General features: G+C 54.1%; 1 protein-coding gene across 1 annotated transcript; it reads right to left on the minus strand.

Moving 5' to 3' along the window:
* Nucleotides 1-2353: 2353 nt before the first annotated feature.
* Nucleotides 2354-14758, minus strand: VTCN1 (V-set domain containing T cell activation inhibitor 1). Its single transcript, XM_056340878.1, has 5 exons — nt 13987-14758; nt 8962-9026; nt 7167-7514; nt 3441-3719; nt 2354-2777 (listed from the first exon to the last, which is right to left on the minus strand). The coding sequence occupies exons 1-5, from the start codon at nt 14190-14192 to the stop codon at nt 2656-2658; spliced, it is 1020 nt and encodes a 339-aa protein (XP_056196853.1). The 5' UTR covers nt 14193-14758; the 3' UTR covers nt 2354-2655.
* Between the last annotated feature and the right edge of the window lie 4496 nt (nt 14759-19254).

The raw sequence follows: 19254 nt of genomic DNA on the forward strand, positions 1-19254 counted from the left end.
GATACTCAGTGGGGAACCTTACTGCTCTTTACAAGTACCTGAAAGGAGGTTGTAGGCAGGTGGGGGTAGGTCTCTTCTTCCAGGTAAGAAATGACAGGATGAGGAAACAGCCTCAAGTTGCACCAGGGGAGGTTTAGATGGGATATTAGGAAAAAATTCTTCCCCAAAAGGGTGGTCAAGCATTGGGACAGGCTGCCCATGGATGTGGTGGAATCACCAGCCCTGAAGTGTTCAAATCCACCCATGGATGGTGCTTAGGGACATGGCGTGGGGTGGATTTGGCAGTCCTGGGTTAACAGGCGGCCTCTATGATCTTAGATCTTTTCCAGCCTAAATGATTCTATGGGTCTGTTGTTCTAAGTCATGGTTTTAAATCGCAGCATTATATGGGTATTGCTCTGCAGCTTAAGCAGTGGGGCTGGTAACAAGAGGAAGGCAGTGAGCTGTGATACAGCCTCACAACATGCTACAGCCTGGCCCGTCTGTTCCTCATGAGGAAGACTATGACAGGCGGCACGGCAGACTAGCTGCTGCAACACGGGGGAGATCACCATTTGAAGATTCCTCTCTCCCATCTGCTTGCAGCAGTGACCAAGCATTCTGCCCTGCTTTTGGCAAAATTACATCCATGTAATTACTCCCCTACCTTACTTGGTGTGTAGTGCCAACAGCATGTGTAAACAGGTATGCTGGTTTGGGTTTTGTTTGTTCAGTGTTTCCCCCCTGCCTTTCCCCCTCCCCCTGTAGTTTGAGCTCTGTATTAAACTTCAGGCAGTGGCTTTACTGAGCATGTGTGAAGTAGAAGTATCTTCCCTCTCAAGCGGTACAAGACCTGACAGATGCCACCATTCAGCAAAGTTCTGAGCCTCCATCTTAAAGATGCTTAAAGCAAAGGTCTACACAAGCTTTGCTGTGACAGTCTCTTTTTCTGTAGGTGCTTTCTGCAAAATAGCAAAGGTTTTGCTTACACCCCTACCCTCTCTGAAGAAAACAAAACGAACACCCCCAATAAACTATCTCAGCCTGAGGAAAATGTTGACCGTAAGTGATGTAAGATGAAGAGATCAAAATCTGATTTAAAAGTGCAACTGAAAGTAGTCCTGCAATCCGAATAACATAGTAGCAGTGCTACAGAAATAGGAAGTGCTAATAACAGAGACATATTTAAAAACAAAAAAGGCAAATTTCTCTCTCTAGCCCTATCTATGTTTAATAACTGTGTTTACTTCTGGCTTTGAACTTTCCAGTAGTACCTTACCAGCCTCCCTCTTTTCCTCATGATGTATGCTAGTCTTCTGTCTGCTGCCACGCTCGCTACTCATCTGCTCCTCTTTTATTTCACGTTACACAAATGCCGTCATCGGTCCTCACGCAGGACTTCAGACACGGTTTGCCTTTGCCAGGGTGAGGACCCAACGCTGATTCCAAGCCTGTTAGCGTTGTTCTAACCCGTCGCTGGTTTGCCATTCACAACTTCTTTTTCAGAAAGGAGTCTGGTTACAGTCTTGGAAGACTGGAAAGAATAGCTGGCTGCTCTGTTGTTTACAGTTTTATTCATACATTCAGAGAAATCACGAGGTGAGACGGATCAATCCAATCCATTTGGGGACAATTAAGATTTGCTTACTTTTAGCACTCTGAGTTTGAAGGAGCAGTTCTCAGATGTATTGCAGGAAACGCTTTTCCTGTTTGCCTCTGAGCTTCTGCCCATGATCAGTTCTGGTCACTGGGTTACTCCAGAGAAGAGAACACATCTTGTTCCTGTGCTCAAGATTTTTTCCTTTATTTATGCAACTCTCCTTATCGTATTCCTCACTCTCTTTCTGAAGCCAAAGCACCCTGTTGTTGGCATGGGTAAGAAATAATGATACAAGAGAAATCAGCTGGCTTCATGTTTGTGCTACTGCTTCCTCTGGAACTGGGATAAGCTCTCGGCCTGAGAGGCAGGAAAGCATGCAGCGCATTCTGTCGTCAGGGCAGCTGTCGTAACTGTTCTGCGTGGAAAGACAGACATTCCTTTTAGCTGATTTTCCGTAGCTCTCCATCACCAGTCTGCCTCTGAGGCCTGCCACCCCAAGCAGATGAACACTAAAGGCTTTGTGCTCTGGCTGCCCACAGCCCTCCTCATTGTGGGTCTACACGGGATTGCTGCGGCTGGCAGCTCCCTCTGGGCCTGTTCGAGGTGTCCGTGGCAGGTACGGTTTACTGAAGGGCCTCCACTGTGTAGTGGAGTTGTCTGAGCAAAGTGGGTGCAAACAAGGCTTGTGCTGCAGCCATGTGGGGAGGGAGAGGAGAAAGGCCCCGGCGCCTCGCAGCCGTGAACTGCGGCCACGGTCCCGCGGGTCAGAGGGGAAGTAAGAGATGACAGGTGATAGTGTAAGAGAAGAATCTCTAAGGTTGCAGAAAATGATGGGAGAAGCCATCAGGGAGCCCATGGGAGGGACGAGCCATGTGTCCCACCTAGAGCTGGGGATGGGGAAAGGATGGGCACAGGGGCAAGGCGTGTCCTCCCGCTCTGGCAGGCTTGAGCCAGGTCTGCTGCTGCAACCAGGCTCGGCAAGAGGGTCTACACATACCGAGCATATATTCCTGTCGGTTCCCCACGCTGAGCTTACCTCCAGGCCCAGCGGTGTTTCTGATTGTTTTATAGAGGCTTTATATCGACAGCAGATACAGGGGAAGCAGAAGCATCCAGTGACAGGCTGGAAGGGAGCGGGACACTGACTCTGCCTGCAGGCTCACCAGCTGCAAGTTGGTCCCCCTTGTAATGCTGAAATCTGTAGCAGAAGAACAGTGAGAGACTCCCAGGAGGGGCAACGCAGCAGGGAAGGCAAAACAAGTGTGTGTATTTATTCTTCCTCATTTTTCTGAATATTGATAAAGATAGGCCCTGCCTGGTGTGCTGGAGACCCACCGCTACGAAGCCCTTGCTGTAGAAGAGCTGTGACCCTTCCCGTGTAGAACAGGAGATCCCTGACGGCTTGGAAAGCTTGCATTGTGCACAGAGTGGTCTGTAAATAAAGGGGGTGGGCAGGAGGCAGAGAGACTGGTGTTGGTAACAGCTAGGGGGGCCTGCTGGTTTGGTTTGGCGAACTGAACCGGCGAAACAAAGCGTCAAAAGTTGGGGTTGTGGGTGGGCTGGGTTGGGTTAACATCCAAAGGAATACGTTCCTCTGCATGTGTCCTTCCCTCCCGCTCCCCGGCGGTTCTGTCCCCCTGCCAAGGGAGCCGTCGTTACCATGAAGAGCATCTGAAGGAGCAGGAGCAAACACAGCCCCTTTCCTGCACCCCAGGGGCAGAGAGGTGCTTGGATCAGCCACAGATTCCAGTCCCTTCCGTGACTGGCCCAGGCGCCGCAGGCACCCCTGAGGCACACAGGCGCGCTGGTTAAACGCTCTTCTCCCCTGTGCCCGTGCTCTCTGGGTGCTGTTAAACTCTACCTGTCACTTTGACGTTGCCCGTAGCTTTGGCAATGTTGTTTTCAATCACGCAGGTGTAGGTAGCGTTAGCAGTGATGTTGTGCAGCAAGGAGACCACCTTCAGAGTGATGTTTTCAGCGTTCAGCTCGTAGCTGGTGTTGGCGACGTGCGGCAGGTGCTCCCCGGCGGCGCTGCAGGCTGTCCAGTGCACGGTGGGGCGGGGGAACCAGCGCGGTGCTTCGCACTGCAGCGTGTCCCCGCTGCCGCTGTTCTCCACGTGGACCTTGGGGGTGCTGAAGGCTTTGGGAGGGAAAAAGGGGAAAGGGTCAGAAAAAGGCAGATGTCTAGGGACCGGGCATGAAACACCCAGCTGCATGTGCCGGTCAGTCCTGGGACTTTCTAGAAATTCTAGGAGCACTAGAGGATTTCTAGGCTACTCACTGCTTAGCATCGTGGCACAGCACGCAGCCAAAGCGGGCGCGGGGGCTCAGACAGAGGCACCGGCGGGGCTACGGGGACATGGCTGCGGGGCGCTGAAGGCTCCTAGGACAGGGCAGTCCCGTTCGAGATCTGTGAGGTCATGGCACAGCTTCGGTGTCTTTAGGTGGTTCTAAAACAGCTACGAGCTGGGTCTTGGGCTCATAAACCCAGCGTTTCCCAGGAGCCCCGGGACACCCGGGCTGAGGCCGGAGCTGCCCGCCTGTGCCCCATGTCCCGGCATCCCCGGCGCTCGCCGCTGCTGGACTGAGGGGCCGAGAGGAGGCGCGTGCTGTGCTCCACAGGGAGAGACGTGCCAAACCCATCGCGGTTACTGGAAGGGGAAGATGACTCGCCCTCTCCGCTGCCTGAGAGGAAGCCTGGCCAACACCTACAGCTTCACAGAACCACAGAATCGAAGACTCGTTTAGTTGGAAAGGACCTTTAAAGTCAAATCTAACTGTGACCCCAACTCTGCCACTAAGCCGTGTCCCTATGCACCACGTCTGCACATCATTTAAATACCTCCAGGGGTGGTGACCCCACCACGTCCCTGGGCAGCCTGTTCCAAGGCTTCACAACCCTTTCGGTGAAGAAATTTTTCTTAACATCCAATTTAAACCTCTACTGGCGCAACCTGAGGATGATTCCTCTTGTCCTGTCACTTGTTACTTGAAAGAAGAGCTGACGCCCACTTCACTACAAGCTTTTGGGTAGTTGTAGAGAGCGGTAAGGTCCCCCCTGAGCCTCCTTCTCCCCGGGCTGAGCACCCCCAGCTCCCCCCGCTGCTCCTCAGAGCACTTGTGCCCCTGCCCCTTCCCCAGCCCCGCTGCCCATCTCTGGACACGCTCCAGCACCTCAATGTCTTTCCTGAAGCGAGGGGCCCAAAACCAAACACAGGATTCGAGGTGCGGCCTCACCGGTGGGACGGGGGGGCAATCATTTCCCTAGTCCTGCCAGCCACACTGTTTCAGATACGAGCCAAGGTGCTGTTGGCCACCTGGCCGCACTGGGGGCTCCCGTCCAGCCGGCTGTCAACCGGCACCCCCAGGTCCTGCTCGTCCAGGGAGTTCCCAGCCGCCCTGCCCCGTGTGGGGCTGGTGTGACCCACAAGCAGGACCCGGCACTGAGCCTGGTTGAACCTCATGCAACCGGCCTGGCCCCATCGGCCGCTGCCCAGCCCCCGCCGTGCTGGGACTGTCGCGCTGGACGGGGCTGCAGCCCAGGGAAGCTCCATCAGCACATACTGGGGCTGAGGGCAGGCCGTCCTGAGCTGCAGCACATCCCGGGATTAAAGAAAACGTTTAACGCCCATCGCAAACTCATCTGTGGTTTAAAGCCAAGACCAAACTTTGTTAACCTTGGTCTCTGTATATTCATCGTATTTCCCCCCCGCACATACGTGAAGGGAAACAAGAGCTTATTAGGAACGCAGAGTTCCCATTTCCCATGGAAGTAAACCCCAGCGCACCGCTGCACGTGTTCTCGCCAACCCCCTTTCTGCGTGGGTTACTTTAAACATCGAATCAACACAAAAGGGCAGATTCCCAAGGCCTCAGGGAGGGGTGTGAGACCAAGTCCCCGCGGGACTTACGCGTGCCTCAGCCGAGAGCCAGAGCTCTCCAGCCTTGCTGTCACCTGCTGCCATCCCGAGCGGTTCTTCCATCCCTGCCCGATGGAAGGGCACGATAAGGGGCCCGGGAGCCCAGCAGCCCTTTTTCCCCCTGCCTGGGGGGTACTTCCCACAACAGGGCACCAAACACACTTTCAGCAAGAAACGGGAGATGGAAACAACGCTGGGCAGATGGGCCTGTGACCCCAGCTCTCCACTGCTTTTCTGTCCCAAGCCGGGCTCCCCGTGAGTGGCACGGGGAAGCGGCTGCATCTCCAGGACATCTGTCACACACGGCTGTGCAGAAGCTGGTGGCCACCTCCCGGTGCTTTGAGGCTGCTGGGCCAGAGGAGGCTGGCGTTGCAGAGAGGCAGCCTGTCTCATCCAAGGGCTCTGCTGGTTACGATTGTCCTGCCATGACTGGCCTGAGGCACAGAGGACACCCCCACCCCCCATCCTGCCAGTACATCTGGCCTCACCACGTAAGCGGTCACCCATCCTAAAAGTGCGTTTCCTTGCCTTGGAGAGCTCTGAGGGTTGTTCCTCTCCCCATCCGAGCAGCGACTCTGGCCGCAGTGGTGAGGGAGAGGGTGCAAAGACTGCAGTCTGCGTGGAGGTGCTGAAGCGGCTCATCCATCAGTCTCCAGCACAAGGTGACCACCTGGGGGGTGACTTGTTAAGCTACTGCAGCCAAAGTCAGCTCATTGGAAGAGCGTGAAGACCTGGTGCTTTCCAGATCTCTCCTGGGGGACTGACTCTCCAACGTTCGGAGACTTTCTTTTCCTCCTTTCTAACAATTCCCTCGGCTACCTTAGAAACTTCCCCTGGAAGGTCATGGACTCACTCTACTGTACCAACCCTGAATCCGAGGGATACACTGGGACCTCAGGGGTGCCAGCAAAAGCCAGCCAGAGAAACACAAAGCCCACCCACCTCACGTTATCCTCATCGTACCGCCAGTGTAACTCACCACAACTTCATCAGGACAACCCAGAGGTGGCTGCGGCACTGGGTGGAGCACATCGCTCTGTGCCAGCCCCGAGCCCGACGGCCGAGCCCAGAGAGCTCGGAAGAATTAAGCACCCACACATGAAAATTCATCTGTGTCTCTGTGTGTTTTGAGGTTGACTCATAACAAGGTGAACAATTAACTCCAGCAAATGTGTCATACTTCAGATAACTGGTATGGGTGCTTTGTTGCTTTGATAGTAATTTAAAAAAATGAGTATTTTAGAAAAACAGGAAAAAGGTATTAAGCGGGCTACAACTTACACTACACAGCCCTTCTTTTGGCTGGAGATATAATTATAGAAAGAAAAAGCTGTCATCTTTAACAGGTGTAAAATCTGGATCTTTATAATATCAATTAGCTACTCCCATTCTTAGGGGCTCTTTCTACTCAGTTATGTAGCTGGGGGACTGCACAGGGTAAGTAGAAGAAAAAACCTCAGCGCATTAAATTAATAATCGTTTCTGGAATGAGGTTGTCAAAAGAGCAGGTAAGGCCGTAAACACCCGTAAAAGCCAAAACCCAAACAACCCCCAGGTGGCTGCTGGAGGAGCCGGTACCGCTCACACAGCCCCAGCAGCAGTGTCACAACAGGCAGGTCCAGCCCAGCCACGTTTCGCAGCAGGATTTTCTTCCTCGTACCCCTCACCTCCCGTTCTGTACCGCAGCACCGCCGCCCCGCTCCCTTTGGCCGTGGTGACCGAGCACCGGTAGGTGCCAGCGTCCGAGAGCTGCACGTCCCTCAGCTCCAGGGAAGCGTTGCCGCCGATCACCTGCTCCGCGAACACCGCCGTGCGGCCCTGAAACGATGCATCTTGCTCTTGCAGGCGGTCCTTCCCACCTTTAAACTCGTGAACCAGCCCAGCGACTCCCGCCTTGGCCCACCGGATCGCTATGCTGTCCATCTGGATGTCGGGCTCAAAAGTGCAGCCCAGGACGCCGCGCTGGCCAATGTTCCCCGGAGACGTCAGCGCCGTCACGCTGATGGAGCGTTTGCCTGCAAGGAGAAGGCCGGGCGGCGTGAGAAGGATGGGGTGAGGGCAGAGACAGGGCTGGATGGGCACCGGCACGTGGCAGGGACCCCAGCAGCAGCCACCAGCGTCGGCAGCACAGGTCAGCTCTCAGGGCTTATATACCAAGAGCATGTCCTTAGCAGGCAGCATGCTGCAAAAAGTAGCTCTTCTTATATGTTTAAGGGGAATCTGCACCATGTTTTCTTGCTTATTTGTATGTACCAGGGATTTTTGTCTTTGCAGCTGCTGGAAGAGTGTGATTTTCCTGCCTTAGCCAGGATCTCCCTTCATGCAATATAAATGTGATTGCAAGGCATAACGCTGGCAGGGAAATCGGACTGCTCTTTCACCCTTATGGGAATCCAAACTGGTTTCTTTCATTTAAGACAAGTCAGCATTTCCCTTCCCTGGAGACATAAATCACTTCTCAAGTAAAACCCTAACCAGCCAGCTTGAGAATTAACTCCTTCCCAGAGCCGGGTCCCCTGTCCCGCAGCCCTTCCTTATGCGCCCCCCGGCACGCCCCGAGGCGGCTGCCTCTGGGCCAGCACCAAAGCCATATAAAATACAAACATAAAGTATTTTTATAATCTCTGAGGGAGCAGGGAAGCGGGTCCCGTTCTGGCAGGTGCTGTCCGACTTTGCAATAAACACGATTGCTTCCTCCTATCTGGGAGAAGGAGCACGGTACGCACAGGACAGAGGGCAGGCATGGGGTACAGGTTTCGGGGGCGCAGATTTCGGGGGGGCAGGTTTCGGGGGGGCAGGTTTCAGGCTCCAAGCCCAAGGGGATTTTGGCTAACACAGCACTACATCTGCAGCAGCACAGCCTGTGCTACGCCCATCGATCCCTCGCCTCAGCTGGCTTCCCACGGAGCAGCCGGTGGATTTGAGTGATGCAGCTGCAAACACACCAGACGGTAACTAAAGAAAACCAAACAAAAAAAAAGGCCTTAATTTCTGCTGTGAAAGCACAGCTCAGGAACTCACTTCCCAGGGCAAACCAGAGCTGCCGGCAGCCTGCGCCCAGCCCCCTGACAAGTTTTCACAGAAATTAAGAGCCGGCACCGATTTCCTCACTCAGCTCCGTGTGCCAAGTGCTGGTATCTTCTAACGCACCCCGAGCACACGTGTGTGCGCGTGTAAATCTCTGCATTATTTAAAACCTACAAAGCTCACAGTCTCCGAGGACAGCAGAGCTCCTCGAGGCTCCGTGCCACGGCGCGACACCTTGTTGAGAAAGGCCAGGACTGAAGCCGCCTGTGCAATCTTAACTCGGCCACCGGGTACATAAGCTGTTGGAAGTGAGCCTTCGCAGGTGGCACTTCCACACAAGGTCACCCTCAGCCCCTGCATGGGACAGACACACAGAGGCAGGGCAGAAGCTCCTCACCTCACTGGTAACAGCAAGAAATCTGAGCGGTCACATACCTGAGACACCGAAGCCGATGATCAGGGCAATCACCGCAGCCAGGATGATAATGACCATAGTCGTGCTATTGGGGAGAAAAGGAAAGCACAGCCTCAGCGCACAGCCCGCCGCCTCCTGCACACCCTGCCCTGCAGCGCACGCCTGCGGGGCCGCCGGCACAACAGTGGTCGAGGTGGGTAAGCCACAGGCCTAGAGCAAGGCAGACCGGTGAAGCACACGACCACAGTTGTGGTGAATATTTGGGTGAGCACCATGTGGCGGGAGGAGAGGAGACCTGGGCTTTCGTTCCCGAGAGGAGGCAGCTGGCCCCAGTGGAGGATGCTCCCCTCTGCATCCCCTGGTGCCTAAGGGAGCCAGGCAGTCCCTGCTGGCACTTGCGAGGGACCAGTTGCCAGGGGGATGAGCAGACCACCGACCGACCCCAGGAGACCCCGGGGGGATGGGCAGACCACCGACCCCAGGAGACAACGGGGGGATGGGCAGACCACCGACCCCAGGAGATGCCGTTACGAGCCAGAGGGTGGGAAGGAGCGGGCTGGGAACAGGGCCAGGATCGTGAGCTGCTCACATTTGGGATGTTCCATGCACAGACGGATGAGGGGCCGTTCCATGAGAGGACACTTGCCAAGCCACGCAGGCAGAGCAGCCCCAGCAGAGGCGGCAGCATGGCAGAGCAGCACAGCTCAAGCCTTGCCAAGCACGACCCGTCTCCAACACAGCCCAAGCCTGGAGACACCCAAAAGCACGGCCTGCAGGCTTCCACCACAACTGGCGGGGCTGTCACACACGGCCCTGAGCACCTTTTCATGTGGACTGGTGGGTCATGGCAGCACCTTCAGCTCCCCACCAGAAGAAGCCCTGAAGCAGCTTCCCCACAAAACCCAGAGGGACATCCCAGGACAGGCAGTTCACATGCTCCTGCCTGATGGCCTCACAGGTGTGCTGGGCTCAGCCCTGCTCAGGACTGTCAGAGGAGAAGCCCAGAGAGCTGCAGGAGGTCCTCACACAGGATTTCACCCCATTCCCAAGCCCGGCAGGGTGCTGGAGGGAGCACAAGCACCGGCAGCGGCCACTCCACATCAGCATCCAGGGCTGCCAGCCCAGGGCTTGTTTTGTCCTGTTGCACACAGAAACCCTTGAGCTGCTGCTCTCACCCTCAGGCAGGACCAGGCTGCAAGATGTCACGGTCCTCCTGCCCGTGCAGGAGTAGCTGCTCCACAGCGTTTTCTGGTTTGTAGCACCCTCTTTCCCCAGGCAGCAGGCAGCCTCCCACAGGAGCCGTCAGCGTCCGACAGCCACAAACCCATGAACTCCTCCCACGTCAACATGTGCCTGCATCAGTTACTGGCACGATCGCAGCTCAATCACTGCAGGTGCCACCATCACGGGGCTGATACGGAGCTGTAGGGAGATGCACCATGTGAACAAGGTTGATGGGTTGGAAGAGGGGCTGGAGAGGAGGGGAGATGTCGCAGAAGTCTTGCTTGCCTTCCCACTGTCTCCCTTCCATCCTCATCCTTAAAGCCAGTGGCAAGTTGTCTGAAGAAGCCTTGTCTGCACATGCCAGTGTGCTCAGAAGATCAGAACTGTGTATTTCACCATGCAATAAGCCCACATAAACATTCATATGGGTCCATATATATGCTCCCATCCGTACCAAGCCCTCCCTGCATAGATGCCCTCAGAGCTGGGAGGTGTCACGCGTTTGGCTTCCTCCCTGTTCCCACCAGCTTTCACTCACCGCCAGGGTGGACAGCAGTTCTCCGCCTGCCCCCTCCCCGAGGCACGGCTGACCCTGCTGGGGAGGAAAGCAGTGGTGCAGCTGGGGACCCACCGCCAGCCACCACCTCCCCAGGGGGACCTGCAGGATGGGGACTTCGTCAGCTCGTGTGGGTCCCACAGCGGGACAGCACCCAGCAAGGACTCGTCATGTCCCACTGTTGCAGCACAAACAAACTAGCAAGCTGCAGCAAGGCTTTTACCATCGGCCAGATTCTACTGTCCGTGCTGTTTGTCCTTCCTCTGCAAGTCAGACGCTCCTGCTCCTGCATCTGACCCGCTCTCCCACGCTCCTCAGGGCTATTTAGGGAACAGCTGCACATCATCCAGGTCCATCAACCCACTGCCTTCGAGGCAAGGCCACAGCTGCAATTAGCAATGCTAATCAACCCACCGCCTTCATTCCTCTACATCCCACGGGCTCAGTCCTAAGTCACTTGGGGTCTCACCATGGGACAACCCTGTGCTTCTTATTCCGGGGCAGATACCAAGCCTCTTGCATGTGCTGAATAACATGTACCTCCTTGAGAAGCTCCACAGATTCCTAAGGGGATGATCCCAGAGTGAGATAGTTGCTATAAACTCAGCCCAGGTTGCCAGCATGAGCCTCAGCTCTCCCTCCTGGGGAGCACAGCCCCGCAGCAGCGGCACCCGCGCTGTCACGAAGAAGCTGTGACTCACCTTCACCCCTCTACATTAAAACCCTCCTTCCCAAGACTGGGCAGGGAAGAGATTGCTGGGAGCCTCGGGATGCTGCCCGTGGGTTACAGGGGTGTCACTGGTCAATGCCAGAGCGGTACATCAGGGCACGAGCAGCCAGGACACCCTCCTGCACAGTCCCTGAGCACCTCAGGTGCCGCCACACCTGCCTGTGGTCCTGGGCAGGACCCTCTGGCCTGAACACCACCTCTGCTCTAGCACTGCTGGGCAAAATCATCCTCAGCTCGCTCACAAACACGAACCAGCACCACAGCTTTTGTCCCCTGCCGGCATTGCCTGCCCAGGTAGCTGCAAAGCCCCGCTAGCTGTGCGTCCCACCCCTGCTCCAAGGCAGCACCAGGGCTGCTGGAAAAAGCCGCTTGTTGTTACAGGGAGGATGGCAATTTGGGGTACACAGATACCACCGCCCACTTCAACACAAGGGGAAATGGGGCCTTTTGAAATCTCCTCCGCAGAAACGGCAAGATCCAAGAATCACAAATGCCTTAACAACACTCGCCTGCGAGCCCCCCGCGTGTATTGAGTGGGTCTGGGGGACAGGGCGGCCACGAGGAAGCTGGCGCCCGCCCGGCCGTTGCTGAGGGTAACCGTGTTTCGCAACAGCCCAACAGTCGAAGCAAAAAGCCATTTTCTGTGCATCAGCACCTCGGTGCTGGCAGCGTTTCAGAGGCGGGGACCAGGCTGATGCAAGGGCTGGGGCTGTGCACGTCGGAGCCCTGATGCCACCCTCTGTTCCCAGGGCAGCTTTGACATCCTGCAGGATGCTGCTCTGTGCATCCTACCCTCTTGTCTGTGGTCCCGTTCCTGATCAGCCATGAAATCTGGCATGAAATTTATTCATTCCCATCTGTCAAGCACAGTCTGGGGGCAGAGGGAGGCTCGCAGCCCCGCTGTGACAGGCAGCAGAGGCTCCATCCTCCCGCTCTCCAGCTCTGCTCAGTGTAAGCTTTCCCTGGGGAATGAGCTTACAGGTGTGACAATCAAAAAGCATGGAAGGTTAAGAGACTGAAGATCCTTTGCCTTCCTCCTTATATCAAAAAGAAAAAGAAATAGCATGGCAAGGGTAACACAGAAGAAAGGGGTTCCTGTTCCGACCAGCGGTTAATGACTGCAGAGCTCAACTTGTCTCACCTTTTATTTCTTTCAGTGTTTTTTTTAAATTTTGGTTTGTTTTTTTCTGAAATCAACAGAAACCTCTCCTTGCTCCTCTGAAGCCTCCTGGAAAATCCAGCCTTCTTTCTAGGCTGTTTCTGCCCTTCAAGATTAGCCTGAAGAGGCCAATGTCCTCGGAGAAACCCGCTGCTCGCAGCGAGCTGCTGGCCGGTGGGCGCAGCCGCCCGGGGCAGGCGAGGTGCTGGCTGAGCAGGATGGGGCTCGCCGCAGCGAGGGGTACGTGCACATTTTTTCACACCCGTCTGCATTTCCCTGAGAAGCCAGCTGGGCTGCCTCTGGAGAATAACAGAGCTGGTTATTAAGTGCATTCCAGACACATGAGGAATACGATGCCCAGTGAATATTTACACCGTGTTATATTATTTCTACTAGTCTTCTCCCTTTTGTTGGCGAAAAGGCGCAGATATTACCATTTAGTTCTTCCTTGATGCTCCCCATGAGAAAGCTGGAGCACAGCTCACATGTGAGGTCTCTTCAGTTCACATGTGGACTGTCCTTCTCCCCACCGCTGTTCAGCTCAGGTGGGACGGATACTCATAACAGCTGAAACCTTTTTGACAGAATAAACACAAGCAGGAGCGTTTCACACACCTCACCGGAGCCTCTTCCTCCATCCAGCCTGGAAAAGCTCCCACCTGGGGTGAAGAGACACGGCTGCTTGGTGGCCCTGTTCAAGCAGTCAGGTTTAGGTGGAAGCTCAATCCATGTTCATTGGAGGCTGAAGCAAGTTTACCCATCTGGTGAGGGTTATTTTCAACTAATTAGTAGATAAGGACAGGAGGTAGATATTTTTATGGCCTTCCCCATGATACTTCTTCTTCTGACTGTAGTTCACCAGGACTTGGTCAATAGCTCCAAAGGAAACAGGCTCATCAAAACATGAGGCACAAAGCAGCTTGCCCATCTTCGCAGCTCTTGCTCCTGATCCGCAGAGCAAGGGAACCTGGGCAGGACAGCTTCTGCCGCTCTCCCCACAGCACGCCGACGTGAAGCAAACACAAGCGACTGCCTGAGGGCCAGCAGAAGGAACGGGGAGCCTGCCTCAAGCCACCGATACCCCAACCTACAACAGCATTCAAACCTGAGGTAGTGTATTCTAGCCCTGCAGTTTCTAGGACACACATCTCCATCCTGGCTACAGTCAACAGCCTGCACGTGGCTGTCTGACATGGCCTTACTGATCCTATAAAAGAAGCTGTACCGATATTTTAGCTCAGTGAGCGCAGCATAGAATCAAGCTGCAAAGAACTGCTGTCTTGAAAGTCCCTGGCAGCAGGGTGATGCAGCCTAGGAGTTTGGAAAACACAGTTCCCTCCCTCCCTCTCCCAAACCAGATGCAGATAATACCGTACCTCCAGAAAACGACCTGGCCTTGGGACGCCATGGTCACAGCACCTACGCAGACAAGCCAAACACCAGGTGCCCGAAGGTCCCACACGGTTCCACACAGCCCCTGTCCTTCGCATTCTCCTGGGCTGTCCGGCTTAAATAACTGAAGCCAGCTAAGGGGTGGTGAGCGCAAGCACTGAACCTTCAGGAACGAGGAAGCAGGGAGCATTCCGGCTCCAGCCACCAGGGCAGTCAAAAGCAGGCAGTCGTGGTTAGTCACTGGAACGACAGGAGAAACCTCCTACACCATCCATTAAAGAAACACATCTGATTTCAAACAAAAAGCAACACAGCTGATGGTTTGGTAGCCAGCTAATCCTGGGGTCCGAGTGCAACCGTCTCCAATGTTGACCCACAGCTTATCCTTCACTGGTGGGTTGCGTTCTACCCAGGACTAGCTCAGGTCTCCTTGCCAAGATGTCCAGTCATGCTGTGGGCACTGGGCAGAGTGGTCCCAGCTGCGGGTCCCCTTCCTGGCCCCATTCCCAATGTGCATCTCCCCCCGCCTCTCTGTGCTGCGCTGAGAGGCTCCGCCAGGCTCAGCAATGCCATCACAGCCACGCAGCTGCTGCGGAGCCTCTTTTCTGACTGCTCTTTTCTTCCACTGAACTCCTCCAGACCAGACAGCTTCTCCTCCCCGAGGCCAGCTCCTGCTGCTCTCAGATCTGCCATTACGGTGGACATCACAGCACGTAAAGGAACAAAGCTGGCACACGTACCCTGCAGTCCTTTTGCCCTGCGCTTGGTCTCGCTGGAGGCTGGGCGCTGGATGGGTAGCTCTTGGGCGTAAGAGGCTGAGAAGGGCACGGTGATTACAAAAGAGCAGAAAAGGGAAGGCAGCTTGCGCCACCGTGTTCAGTTTCCCAAAGGGGAACCTGTGTATCCTGTCATTCATGTCTGGACTGTGTTCTAGGAAGGATGGAAAAGGGGAATTTTTGACAGTCTATAGCCATCTCCAGCAAGTTTGGATGGCTAGTGGGAGTGAATAGCTTTCCCATGCAGAGCTGAGGATGCCCGGAGGAACTGGGAACAGTCCTAACAAAAACCAAATCACTTTCTCTGCAACAACCAGAGATTAAAATCAAGACCAACTAATACTGGCCAGCGATGACCAAACTAGCTGCAAAGGCTGAGCTTTGGGGCTCAGGAAGGCTTACACTGCCCTGAGGAGCAGCAGCCGCCTTCTAACTGCACGTGCGAGATTTCAGCGCATGTGCACTTAGTCTTTTGGACTCGAGTTTGACTCCAAAACAGCCTCTTCACCTCCACAGGGGATGAACATACTCAGATGCGGTGCATGACGTGTAACAGACTTTCCTAGGCAGCAGAGAGGGGGCTGGAAGGGGATCTGGGTCTTGCACAGGCACCAAAGTCAGCAAACTGTGTTCCAAGGCATTGAGCACCTGGGACTCGCCACTTCCAGCCACCCCGTGCCAGGATGAAGTTACCTGTCACAACCTGTGTTGAACCTCCTCCCACGTCCCACCACCTTGCACTGATGAGGGCATGGATGCGAACCTCCGCTAAGCCTAGCCACCCGTGAGCAAACAAAGCACAATCAGAAAGCAAATGGTTTCCCCCCAGGTTAAGAAGTTGAATCGGCTCCCTACGTGGTCCGAGGAGCGTCGCATCTAGCGATGCTTCTGGAGAGCAAGGACCTTCTGAGCCAGGGTGGGACTTTCTGCTTTCAAGAGTGACTAGACATTGGGTTTACCCAGCCGTTCACGTGCTACTTCAGTGTCAGCGCTCGACTGCAAAGCTAATTGCTCTCCAGGCAGAGGAGCTACCTGAACGCCCCGGGCGAGGTCTGCAGCAGAGGTGTGAACAGGACCTACTGCCAACACTCCAACCCCGGCCGCTGCTGAAAGCGCAGCCTTCATCCTCCAGCCTCTGAATGAAACTGGGGGCTGGAAATCTTGGGAAGATCTGAGAATCACTGATGCTTTTTGGTTATTGCAATGGTTTAAACTTATAAAGCAGACTTTATATGGTTTTCACTTCCCCTCTGCTTTAGCATGGAATAGCCCCTTTTAATCTGAAAAAAAAAAAAAAAAAAAAAGAGATCTGATTTATTTTGTAGTATCCTACTGATTACTAAACCTCTCGTAATGTAGCAGAGCATTACTAGAAGCTAACAGCCCTAGGCCATAGTGGCCTGGTGGGAAATGCACATTAAGAAATTCCCTCTTGCCTTCTGTGACACCTGATTTACGGCTGCCTTGGGCACAGTGCGCCAGCGAGGCGTCCCCTTGCAGCACCGCGTAACTCCAGGCTGTAGCTGCAGCGCACTCCACCGCGCAGCCAACAACCAGCTTACTTCCACGTTGGAAAAACATGCTTGTTCCTTGGTCACAGGCAGCCCCAGTAGGACCAGGGCAAGCCCCGTTCACCAGGGTAACATCATGCTAATTCCCAAACAGCTCTCATGCCAGAGGCTACTCCTCTCTGTATGTTTACACTGCAAAAAACCAAGAGTATTCAGGATATTTCCCAAAGAAATCAAGGGCGTGTGACCACAATCTGCCCAGCTCTTGCCACTTCTGAACCTATTAGCAAAATCCAACCTGATGTGACAGCAGGATCTGGTCCCACACGGTCTGTGAAAGCTGATGAGCACCTGGGGAAGAGACACGTCAGCTGTCTTCACTGAGGGGAAGGTGACAGCAGGCACAAAACGTTACCAGCTTTACTGTACCCACCAGCGGGTACCCTAGAGCTGCCCACAGCCCATTCTGCCTCTTGCCTACGTGGGAACACCGCGAGCAGGAAGGACTGATGGTGGGTCAGGGCACAAGAAGATATTCAGTGGTCTGGGGGAGGCACTGGCACAAGAACCTGCAGCTGCTCTGCCCTTCATGATACAACTGGTTTCTTTCTCCACAAATAATTCTGTCAAGAGTTCCCTTGCTTACGGAAAGTTCACACCTTATGTCATTGCCGCTGGAATGCTGGAGGAGCTATCAGTGAAGCAGGACGAGCAGAAGAAGTTGGAGTTGTGGCAAGCTGACAAGCAGCCAAGAGTGACAGAGTGTTCAAGAAAGGTGAAGGCACACAGCAGGCTGAAAAAGATGAAAGGTATCCTTGGGATTTGGCCAGAAAGGTTGGACACCTTCCCAGCATCGTGATCCCCCATCTGTAACAATGATGTCAGGAGGTGCTTGAGAAGCACCAGAAATCGGAGCACTAGTGGTCTGGAAGAGGGAGAGCTTGGTGCTGCCCCATCAGCTCTACCCGTCCCCAGCCTCGCCTGCCCTTGAAGGGACGCTGGAAGCAGCAGCACTCAGAATAAGCCCTCATCTCTCAGAACAGGGAGGTGGTAAGCAAGCCACTCTCGGCTGGAAACAGAGTCCTCTATGCTGCCTGTGAGCCACGGCAGGTGGTCAGTGCCCCCTCGGGAATCACCTCCCGCCACGGGAAGGCCAAGCAGCCCTGTTAGCCAGCTTCTGCACGGCCTCTGCCATCTGGGGACAAGCTAGACACTCATGCGCAGAGCTACAAGCGCAGCCATGCCACCAGTGTGGGTTGTGTCCTCTGAGAAGGGAGCAATACCCCAGAGCGATACCCAACTCTAGAGGCGCCCTACGTGGGGACTTCCAGGCTGCAGAGCCCCTTCCAGGTCCTCCACAGTCTCTTGCTCTTGCTGGTTTTCCTTCCAGATGCACCATTTTCCCTATCCAGAGAGGAAGTCCTTCTCTCGCCTCCCAAAGCATCTCCTCGTGTTCACCTCCTTTTTTTTTTTTTTTTTTAAACTTTGGAGACAGGCAATTTTTATCAGCGATAGCTTTTGTCATGAGAAAAATGTCAATATTTACTGGCGCAGTTCTGTCAGCACTGCACGTTACACCTGTCTTGAAAATACCTTTGTTACCTCAAGGACCAACCGGTCAGAGATAACAGCACGCAGCCCCGCAGACTAACTACACCTCCTCCTCTGCCACCTGCCCACCAGCAGAGCACTGGAGCCACTCCTGGGAATGGCTGTCAGGGTCCAATGCGAGACTCCAGCAGATCACTAGGGTGCGTTCGTTTGGCAAAGCGTTTGAGTAATGAACACTGAGCACAAAGTCCACTGCAGACAGCAGAAGGACACTCGCACCTAACTGCCACAGAGTGACCAAGGTTATTAAATGTCTTTTCTGCCTGTGATTCTTCAGGTTATCCTCATGCAGGGCCCCCTTTGCCCAAACACAGAGCAGTAGCCCATCACCACTTTATAATCCCTGGGACTGACTGAGCCTTCAAGTCTAACAAGGAGAAGGAAAAAAAAATCAACACATGAGCCCGACCCTGACAGGATTAGCACCCCATGTTGTCCAAAAATTGCTCTCCCCATGTCAAACAGAGCTCAGCCCAAGGTGACTGCAGTTCCCTGAAGGGTTTATGCATTCGCTGGTATAATTCTCACAAACAGCTTCTTGGAAAATGTCAGCGACAGGGTGTGTAAGGGATGCCTAACACAAAAGGAAAACACATTCCTCTGTCTGAGAGGACTAAGATGTTTCCAGACAGAAATTATGTGCCTAAAAGGTAGTGCTGTCCTCATGTGTTCCCTCTGCAATACAACATGGAAGCTCTGAGAAAAAACAACACACAGGCAGGGGGGAGTCAGGGGGGTGAGGGGGGCAAGAAAGAGACAGAAAATGAGGCATTTCGGTTTACATCCCATTCCGTACCGAGCACTGACTGCACATAGCAAGGACGAGAATGAGTTACTGTTTGTTCCATTCAAGGTTAACTCAAATCAAACTTTCACTTCAAAATTTCAGAGTCAGCAACTTGGAGACTTAAATTGCCTCACTTGGAGGTTTAAACTACCTAACCTTCCCTGTTTGTTTGACAGCCCTTTCTGGATGATTAATGAAAAGCTATAAACAGCATTTGCATAAGACTATCTATCTCCTTTGCTGGGAAGAAGTGGTTCCAAAACCGGCTTTGTAAGAGGAATGAGCAACAAATGAGAATCTTCTGAGCAAGCAAACAGACATCCCAGGTTCCTACTATTTACAAGCCAGCTCTCACCAGTCAGAAAGCAAGAACCAGTCCTTACTGTTGACACTGGGGCAGCATTCCTCTCCCCAAGTGACCAACAGTCAGACCTTTGTCCCCAGCTCCCCAGGCAGCACCAGGAGCCCCTAGCAACACACACCTACTAGCAGGGTTACCCCCAGGGCAGTAGCGTTCCCAGTCCGACTGACGCGAATGTGTTTTGTAAAGGAAGGTATCCAGGCTGC

The sequence above is a fragment of the Falco biarmicus genome, chromosome 5 (genome assembly GCF_023638135.1).
Source record: "Falco biarmicus isolate bFalBia1 chromosome 5, bFalBia1.pri, whole genome shotgun sequence".
Taxonomy (NCBI): domain Eukaryota; kingdom Metazoa; phylum Chordata; class Aves; order Falconiformes; family Falconidae; genus Falco; species Falco biarmicus.

Bases quoted from the DNA above. Each gene is read 5' to 3' on its own strand.
- VTCN1 (XM_056340878.1), bottom strand. From the start codon at position 14,192: ATGCTCCCTGCTTCCTCGTTCCTGAAGGTTCAGTGCTTGCGCTCACCA. The intron at 7,515-8,961 runs GTATGTGACCGC...TTCTCCTTGCAG, and splicing joins CATCGGCTTCGGTGTCTCAG to GCAAACGCTCCATCAGCGTG. The intron at 2,778-3,440 runs GTAGAGTTTAAC...CTTCTGCTACAG, and splicing joins GGGCAACGTCAAAGTGACAG to ATTTCAGCATTACAAGGGGG.